This window comes from Piliocolobus tephrosceles, chromosome 10 (genome assembly GCF_002776525.5).
Source record: "Piliocolobus tephrosceles isolate RC106 chromosome 10, ASM277652v3, whole genome shotgun sequence".
NCBI classification, from domain to species: domain Eukaryota; kingdom Metazoa; phylum Chordata; class Mammalia; order Primates; family Cercopithecidae; genus Piliocolobus; species Piliocolobus tephrosceles.
The window spans coordinates 8,175,821-8,185,734 of NC_045443.1; the positions used below are offsets into that span (position 1 = coordinate 8,175,821).

The 9,914-nt window shown below is 46.1% G+C and overlaps 2 protein-coding genes and 1 pseudogene across 2 annotated transcripts in view; 2 read left to right on the forward strand and 1 right to left on the reverse strand.

Moving 5' to 3' along the window:
- LOC111555955 (solute carrier family 2, facilitated glucose transporter member 3-like) overlaps positions 1–9,914 on the reverse strand; it is a 79,575-nt gene that overhangs the window by 44,639 nt on the left and 25,022 nt on the right. The window lies entirely within an intron of this gene.
- Positions 6,072–6,788, forward strand: LOC111555968 (annotated as a pseudogene).
- Positions 6,848–9,914, forward strand: part of LOC113220327 — a gene marked incomplete at its 3' end in the record, with an annotated part of 9,377 nt that continues 6,310 nt past the window's right edge. Inside the window, exons 1-4 of the mRNA XM_026449260.1 lie at positions 6,848–6,930; positions 7,999–8,123; positions 8,204–8,472; positions 9,650–9,697. Of these exons, the coding sequence (XP_026305045.1) occupies positions 6,848–6,930; positions 7,999–8,123; positions 8,204–8,472; positions 9,650–9,697 (525 nt within the window). The remainder of the gene's footprint in view (positions 6,931–7,998; positions 8,124–8,203; positions 8,473–9,649; positions 9,698–9,914) is intronic.

Sequence of the window (9,914 nt, forward strand, 5' to 3'; positions counted from 1 at the left end):
AAAAAAAAAAAAAAAAAAAACAAAAACAAACAAACAAAACAAAACAAAAAATCATTATATACACTTATCTCCATAAGTTCAATTGTTTTAATGTTTAGCTCCCACAAATGCATAAGAACACGTAAAGTTTGTCTTTCTGTGCCTGGCTTATTTCACTTAACATCATGGCCTCTAGTTTCATCCACGTTGTTGCCAATGACAGGATCTCATTCTTTTTTGTGGTTGAATACTACTCCATTATGTACATGTACCACATTTCCCTTACCCATTCAACTATTGATGGACACTTAGGTTAGTTCCAAATCTTCACTGTTGTGAATAGTGCTGCAATAAAAATGGGAGTCCTGATATCTCTTCGATATACTGATTTTCCTTCTTTTGGATACATACCTAGAAGTGGGATTGCTGGATCATATGATAGTTGTAGTGGCTGTATTAATATCTACATTCCCACCAAGAGTATAGGAGGGTTCCCCCTTCTTCACATCCTTGCCACCATTTGTTATTCTCTTTTTTGGATAAAAGCCATTTTAACTGCAGTGAGATGGTATCTCATTATAGTTTTGATTTGTACATCTCTGATGATCAGTGATATGGAACTGTCTGTTTTTCAGACAGTTTATATAACTGTCTGTCATTTGTATGTCTTCTCTGAGAAATGTCTATTTAGATCTTTTGCCATTTTTAAGTGGGAATTTATTGATTTTTTTTTTTTTCTTTTTTTTTTTTGAGAAAGAGCCTCACTTTGTGGACCAGGCTGAAGTGCAGTGGTGCGATCTCAGCTCACTGCAACCTCAGCCTCCCAGGTTCAAGTGATTCTCCTACCTCAGCCTCCTGAGTAGCTGGGACTACAGGCACATGCCACCACACTCAGCCTAATTTTTGTATTTTTCAGCAGAGAGGAGGTTTCACCGTATTGTCCAGGCTGGTCTTGAACTCCTGACCTTGTGATCCGCCCACCTCAGCTGCCCAAAGTGCTGGGATTACAGGCACGAGTCATCGCACCCGGCCCGTTGTTTTTTTTTTTTGAGACGACTCTCGCTCTGTCACCCAGGCTGGAGTGCAACGGCAGGATCTCGGCTCACTGTTAACCTCCACCTCCCAGGCTCAAGCGATTCTCCTGCCTCAGCCTGCTGAGTAGCTAGGATTACAGATGCCCGCCACCACACCCAGCTAATTTTTTTGTATTTTTAGTAGAGACAGACTTTCACCATGTTGGTCAGGCTGGTCTCGAACCCCTGACCTCAGGTGATCCACTGGCCTCAGCCTCCCAAAGTGCTGGGATTACAGATGTGAGTCACCATGCCCAGCCCTACAGAATATTTTTTAAGACTAATGTTGAGACTTACAGATCAGAGAAAAAGTTTCTTTTCAAAATATTACTGCTTATTGGCGACACCCGTACTCACCCAAGAGCTTTGATGGAGACATACAAGACTGATGTTTTGTTTTCATACCTGTTAACGCTGCATGCACGCGGCAGCCCACAGATCAAGGAGTAATTCTGACTTTCAAGTCTTATTATTTTAAAAATATATTTAATATGGCTTATAACCACCATATATAGTGACTTCTTGGATGGGTCTGGGAAAAATAAATTGAAAATCTTCTGGAAAGGATTCACCACTCTAGAAGCCATTAAGAACGTTAGTGGCAGGGCGTGGTGGCTCATGCCTGTAATCCCAACACTGGGAGGCAGAGGCAGGTGGATTGCTTTCTTGAGTCCAAGCTGGGCTTAAGCCCAGGAGTTTGAGACCAGCTTGGGCAACATGGTGAAACCCTGCCTCTACTAAAAATAGAAAAAATTAGGTCAGGGGAGGGGTGGGACACGGTGGCAGACGCCTGTAGTCCCAACTACTTGGGAGGCTGAGGTGGGAGGATCACCTGAGCCTGGAAAGTTGAGGTTGCAGTAATCTGTGATCGTGCTACTGCACTCCAGCCTGGGCGATGGGAGTGAGACTCTGCCTCAAACATAAATAAATAAAAATAAAAATAAACAGAATGTCCTATCTCTAAACAAACAAAAAAAAGGGACATTCACGCTGAGTGCAGTGGCTCATACCTGTAGTCCCAGCACTTTGGGAGGCCAAGGCTGGTAGATCACAAGGTCAGGAGATCGAGACCATCCCGGCTAACATGGTGAAACCCCGTCTCTGCTAAAAACACAAAAAATTAGCCGAGCGTGGTGGTGGTGCCTGTAGTCCCAGCTACTCTGGAGGCTGAGGCAAGAGAATGGCTTGAACCCGGGAGGCGGAGCTCGCGGTGAGCCAAGATTGTGCCATCGCACTCCAGCCTGGGTGACAGAGCAAGACTCCATCTCAAAAAAAAAAAAAGACCATTTGTGATTCATGGGAGGAGCTCAAACTGTCAACATTAACAGGAGTTTAGAAGAAGTTGATTCCAACCCTCATGGATGACTTTGAGGGGTTCAAGACTTGAGTGGAGGAAGTAACTGCAGATGTGGTAGAAATAGCAAGAGAACTGGAATTAGAAGTGGAACCTGAAGATAAGACTGAATTGTTGCAATCTCATGAGAAAACTTGAATGGGTGAGGAGTTGCTGCTTATGGATAAGCAAAGAAAGTGAGTTTGAGACCAGCCTGGCCAATATGGTGAAACCCCATTTCTACTAAAAATACAAAAATTAGCCGAGTGTGGTGGCAGGTGCCTGTAGTCCCAGCTACTCGAGAGGCTGAGACAGAAGAATCGCTTGAACCTGGGAGGTGGAGGTTGCAGTGAGCCAAGATCGTTCCACTGCACTGCACTCCAGCCTGGTCGACAGACGAGACTCTGTCTCAAAAAAAAAAAAAAAGAAAAAGAAAGTGGTTCTTGACATGGAATCTACTCCTAGGAAACATGTTGTGACTACTGAAATGACAGCAAAGGATTTTGAATGTTACGTAAATTTAGTTAATAAAGCAGTAACAAGGTGTGAGAGAACTGACTCCAATTATGAAAGAAATTCTACTGTGACTAAAATGCTATCAAACAGCATCACATGCCACAGAGAACTCCTTCGTGAAAAAAGAGTCTATAATAGATGCAGTAAACCTCACTGTTGTCTTACTTAAATAAATTGCTACAGTCATCCCAGCCTTTAGTAACCACAACCCTAATCAGTCAGCAGCCATCAATGCTGAGGCAAGACCCTCCAGAGGCAAAAAGACTATGACATGTTGAAGGCTCAGATGATTGTTAGCATTTTTTAGCAAGAAGGTATTTTTAAATTAAAGTATATACCTTTTTTTTTTTTTTTTTTTTTTGAGACGGAGTCTTGCTATGTCACCCAGGCTGGAGTGCAATGGTGCAATCTCGGCTCACTGCAAGCTCCACCTCCCGGGTTCATGTCATTCTCCTGCCTCAGCCTCCCGAGTAGCTGGGATGACAGGTGCCCGCCACCATGCCCGGCTAATTTTTTGTATTTTTAGTAGAGACGGGGTTTCACCGTGTTAGCCAGGATGGTCTCGAGCTCCTGACCTCATGATCCTAAAGTATATAGATCTTTTTAGACACAATGATATTGTACAGGAAATACACAATAGTATAGTGTAAACATAACTTTTATATGCACTGGGAAGCCAAAATATTTCTGCGACTCGCTTTATTGGATATTAGCTTTATGTTAGTAGTCTGGAACCAAACCTGCACTATCTCTGAGGTATGCCTGCATTTATAACATTCAAAATCCTCCCTGTCCATCCCACCATTTTCTATCCCCTTATCTTGCTTTATTTTTCTTCTTGGAATTTATCACTTCCGTCTCTATCAGGGCAGTCCCAGGCACCAACAGTGCCTGTAGTATAATAGCTACTTGAGAAATAGTTCAGTGAATAAATGAGTCATAAAGAACTATTACATCTTCCCAGAAAAATGCTACATATTAGCTTGTAAATTGTTTTGCTAGAGAAAAAATACTTGAATAAAAGAATATGTCTGGTCGGGCACAGTGGCTCATGCCTGTAATCCCAGCATTTTGGGAGGGCGAGGCAGGTGGATCACCAGAGGTCAGGATTTCAAGAATAGTCTGGCCAACATGGCGAAACCCTGTCTCTACAAAAATACAAAAACATTATGCCAGGCTCATTGGCTCAAGCCTGTAATCCCAGCACTTTGGGAGGCCGAGGTGGGTGGATCACCTGAGGTCGGGAGTTTGAGACCAGCCTGACCAACATGGAGAAACTCCATCTCTACTAAAAATACAAAATTAGCCAGTGGTGGCGGCTCATGCCTGTAATCCCAGCTACTTGGGAGGCTGGGGCAGGAGAATGACATGAACCCGGGAGGTGGAGCTTGCGGTGAGCCGAGATCGCACCATTGCACTCCAGCCTGGGCAACAAGAGTGAAACTCCATCTCAAAAAAAAAAGTGTTGACTAAGTATACTCTGCTTCTCTAAGTGCGACTACTAAAATGTTCAGAAAAAATCTGAGACTCGGAGACGCAAGGCATTCAAGATGTGAGTGAGTTCCCAGAAAACAAGCTTAGTGAAAGTCTTTCCAGAGGTGCGTACATGTGACAAATTAGGCATTATGTAATTTAAATACCAGATGCTGCCTATCCTATCCTTCAGCCCAATCCAAAGGCTCATATATTGCTGAATACATTTTCTGGATCTTTATCACAGTATGCAAGTACAATGACTCAGTTACACTCTATAGTCTGCTCTATAAAGTTACTATTATTGTGTACATTCATATATTACTCTATGTTACTCTTCACACCTATACAGCCATGGTTCTTTACAAGGAAATTCCCTCAAAACCAGTTGCATATGATTATTACTGAGGCCTGTTTGCAATTACAATGCTGATCATAAATATTTTATCACTCATCTTGTTCTTGATAATATTAAAGCACAAAAGGCTGCAAATGGCAAATAGTAATTACTTATGAATAAAAAGATTTTGGGAATGTACCAAGTCTACTGGCTGCAATAGTCTCTCCCACCACCACTTACATATATTACCCATCAAGACAAGACAAGTTTAGGCAGATGGGAGGTATTGGGATTATCAACATAACCCTGACCAACCAATTTGATATCTGACATCAGTTTTAATACTCACATGCTGTCTGTTGTCCATCTCTCTGCTATCCTAGGAATTGACTCCCTCTCCAATTTCTCTCCAAGGTACTGCTTCCTGTAAATTGTAATTGTCTAGTTATTCATTTACTCCATCTACTTAAGCTCCTTGAGGGAAGAGGCTGTGGTTTAGCCCCCCTCGCCAATGGGTACTCCAATAAATACTTCTGGAAGAAAGTGAAAATTTATATAATACTAATGATGTTTTAGATTAACTCAATTCTGGGATCCTCAACAAAGCTGATTCTACTCATTCAGGAGCCACTGAGAAGCATTTTATCAAATAAGGGTTCTGGGGAGAGACAGCTGAAGGTAAGGTAAAAATGTCTCTCCTATATTTTGAGTTGTTTCTCTGTCACCAACTAGCAGTTTCCCCATCTGCAAAATGAGCAAGGATTGGATTAGGTGATCTTGCTGTCATAAAATTCTGTGATTTAATGTGGTTTACCTTGCCACATAAAATTTAAAACACTTAGAACAAGCCACCTCTCCTCATAGCATCATCTTAGCCTAAACTGCTTCAGTGAGCCACAGGGAAGTTGGAAATCACGATTCTGCTTAACCAGTTATCAAATGTGACTTTGTTTCCTCCTCTACCAGCTCTCCTGACTTGGATCGATAGTTCTGAAGGTCTGCTGAGATACGTTATGTTGAACCTGTATTATTTCCTGAGTTTATTAGGAGGAGGAGGAGAATTAGGACAGACTGTCCCTTCCACTATTTCACATCCTCCTTATTTCATTTTCATTTCTCTCTGCTACCTTCCCCACCCTGTGCCTCACTCTTTTTTTTCCTGTATCTAGAGCTAGTTCTTATCTTCTAGATCATTCACACTTGGGAAAAACAAAGTCAAACCAAAAAAAAAACAAAAAAAACAAAAAAAACCTCAGAAGCCTTTTAACTCAAATAAATATACTTTTTGGAAAAAGTGAAGTCGTATGGTCAACCCAGCTCCAAGCACCCAGTGAAGCCCCACCCACCTGAAGCCAAAATGTCCAGCAAGTGGACCAAAGCCAAGACCACTAAGAAGCGACTACAGCGGGCCACATCCAATGTCTTCGCGATGTTCAACCAGTTCCACAGTCAGGAGTTTAAGGAGGCTTTCAACATAATAGACCAGAACCATGATGGCTTCAATGAAAAGGGGGACAGCACAACAAGCTGGCCTCGCAGGGGAAGAACCCCAAGCATAAATACCTGCAGGGCATGATGAGGGAGGCCCCAGGGCCCATCACCTTCCACCACCACTTCCCTCACCATGTTTGGGGAGAAGCTGAACGGAACAGAGCCCCAGGATGTGATCCAAAACGCCTTCACCTGCTTCAACGAGGAATCCTCAGGTTTCATTCATGAGGACCACCTCCAGGAGCTGCTCACCACCATGGGTGACAGCTTCACAGATGGGGAAGTGGATGAGATGTACTGGGAGGCGCCCATTGATAAGAAAGGCAAGTTCAACTAGGTGGAGTTCACCTGCATCCTCAAACATGGCGCCAAGGACAAAGATGACTGGGCCACCCCAGCCCTCCCGATGCCCGGGGCCCCAGGCCAGTCACCACTCCCTGCGGACACTGGTCTGTACCAGCTCTCTGCCCATGACCCTCTCTCAGGGGATCCTCCCTTTGAGGGCTTCGGGTCCCAGCTCCCAGTGGAGAAATCAGGCCAAGAGAAGTGCAGTGCAGGACTGAGGCAGGTGTTCTCACCGTGACTCTAGAGCCCTGGGCAGGAGTCTCTGACCCCTCTAAGGAAAGATCACCTTCTGAAGAGATGGGACTCCAGGTCCTGGAGGCACTGAGGGAAGGCCCCAAGACAGCCATTCCTGGGCTGCTCCCCAAGGAGGAAGTGAAGCTGTGTGCCCCCAGGAGGAAGGGGCCCTAAGTCCTGGGATCCAATACCACTTCACGTGCATCCCTACCCAAACGCAAGTTCACCAAAGTCCCCTCTCAGAGGACAGGACACTAGACCCCTACCCTACACCCTGTTGAGCCACCAGCGCACACCCACCCAGAGCAGCCACCCACCGTGGGAGCGTGCTCAAGAAGACATCAGTCCCACCGGAGGCAGAATCTCCGATAGAGGGCTGAGCACGGAAAAAAAAAGAAAAGAAAAAGAAAAAAAAGTGAGGTAGTATTTACTTATATGTAAAATTAACTCAGATTAGCTCTTCTTAAAAATCAATGGAAATTCTAAATTTAGTTTGTGTATTAAACTGGGACAAAACTAATAACAGTATTTTGCCAAGGGCACTTGGCCTTACTCCCATTCTCTCACGCTTCAGATATAAATCACTGAATGAATCCAGCACTGAATAAATGAATGATCGATCCATAATTTCCTAAGACAATTCCAATTTCCATCTGGCGCAAATCTACAAAGCTGAGCCACCCGCACAGCACTTAAACTCCTGGTAGGTATCTTTCAAGGCCAAGGTAGTTCCGCCTGCAGGAATCCAGTTCCCTCCGCCTGGATAATGCTCTCAAGGCTCCCTCACTTCATTTCAGGTCTCCTGCCAAAAGACTTCCTCACAAAGGCCTCTCAGACCGACCCCTTCCCCACTCCCAACTTTACAGTCCACTCCCCTAGCCCTACTACATTTTTATTCATGAAAATTTACGGCATTTTGTTACATATCTATACATTTTCTTGTCTGTCTCTTCCCTAGAATATACAGTCCAGGAGGGCAAGGGCTGGGGTGGCTTCGTTTGCTGTGGGATCCCAGCACCTAGAGCGGAGCCCAGGACATAGTAGGTGCTCAGTAAATCACAAATCGCTTCTCCAAGGGTCCAAGGCTAGTTTTCCAGAGCCGCAGGGCACTTCTCCCTTAGCCCGGCCCACCTCCGAGTAGCCGCCCACCTCGACTCCAGCTCGGCCACCTCTACCCCAGCTCAGGTCCTCATTCCCGCACCCCCCGGCCTCAGGGACGGCGCGGCGCACCCACCTCCCAGACCCCGCGACTGCGGTTGGGCCCCGCGGCTTCACTCAGCGCTCACCTCCCGGGCCGCTGCGCCTCTGCGCTGGCCCCAGGCCGCCGCCGCGCGGGGCAGTAACAGCGACCGCCCCACTGCGCTCCCGCCGGCCCCGCCCGCAGCCGTTGGCACCCACTAACTGCCTCTAAAAGCCTAGGATTCGACTTTGAATGGTCCGTTAATGTGGTCGCAAAACGTGACTCGGTTCATCGGGCGCCCTCCGTAAGCAAGACAAGCACCCACCTGCGGTCGAGGTTGTCCGGCCCCTCCCGGCTTCTCACCTGCGCACCGCAAGGTCCAGCCCTGGAGGCTGCTGGGGATCCCTCTGAGCGCCCCCCGCAGGCGTCTTCCTGCGACCGGGGCGGGGGAACTCTTGACCGGGAAACAGTTTTGGGCCCCACCACCTTTGGCGCCGCCGTTAGGAGGGTGTGAGCGTATCTACTTTCAAAAATACCCGAGCCCCTCGCCGCCTGCGGCCGGGAGGTAGTGCCTCGGCTATTCCAGCGGGCGGGGCTGCTAGGCTGGGAAGGCCCAGGGCGAGATCCGGTGAAGAGTTCTTTCGGGCCGCGCACGGTGTGGCTCATACCTGTAATCCCAGCACTTTTGGAGGCCGAGGAGGGCGGATAACTTGAGGTCAGTAGTTCTAGACCAGCCTGGCCAAAATGGCGAAACCCCGTCTTTACTAAAAATACCAAAAGTAGCGGGCGTGGTGGTGGGCTCCTGTAGTCCCAGCTACTTGGGAGGCTGAGACAGGAGAATCGCTTGAACCCAGGAGGCAGAGGTTACAGTGAGCCGAACTCCACATTGCACTCCAGCTTGGGTGACAGATCAAGATTACGTTTCAAAACAAAACAAATCAAAACCAAAAAGAGTTAATTCGGACTCAGGAGGTCTTTTTGGTTGAAAAGCCCGCGGTCGTTCTCTCCACCTCCTGGAAAAGACTTTCTAGGGTTTTGGGGTTTGGAGTAATAAAGGTCCTCCTCTGCTGCCTCATTGGTGCTATCCAGGGTAAGGCCCCTACGGACAGCGCAAAGGTGTTTTGGAGAGATTGTTCTCCCCCAGCCGAAGCATAAGGCTTACCTTGGAATTACCTGGAGGCTCACCATGACAGCCTGGCCTTTAGTAAAGGGTTGATAAGTCAATAGCAAACAAGGGCCATTAAAAGGGTCTATACTGCATTTCTCAAATGAGGATATTCCAGTCAACAATAAACACGTCAAAAGGTGTGCAACTGAATTGTTGATCAGGGAACTTGACATTTAAACTACATGAGATACCAATTCGTGCCCACTAGAATGGCTACAACAAAGATAGGAGTTGGGGTGTGGAGAAAAAAGGAAGTGAATGCCAAACCTGGGGAATGTGAAACATTCAGAACTTCTCACACATTTGTCAATGGGGTACAAATTGATAAATTGTTTGGCAATATTTATTAGAACATATGCCTACCCCATGATCCAAGGATTCCATTCCTAAGTATACACTCAACAGAAATGCATACATATATTCACCAAATGTAGGTACTAAAATGTTCATCTCAGCCTGGCCTTTGAGTTGAGTATTTTAAAAGTGTATTTAGGCAGGATGTGGTGGCTTATGCCAGCACTTTGGGAGACCAAGTCAGGAGTTCAAGACCAGCCTGGCCAACAGGGTAAAACCCCGTCTCTACTGAAAATACAAATATTAGGTGGGCGTGGCGGCATGCGCCTGTAATCCCAGCTACTCGGGAGGCTGAAGAGGAGAATCACTTGAACCTGGGAGGGGGAGGTTGCAGTGAGCTGAGATTGTACCACTGCACTCTAGCCTGAGCAACAGAGCAAGACTTCATCTTTTTTTTTTTTTTTTTTTTTTTTTTTTTTTTTTTTTTT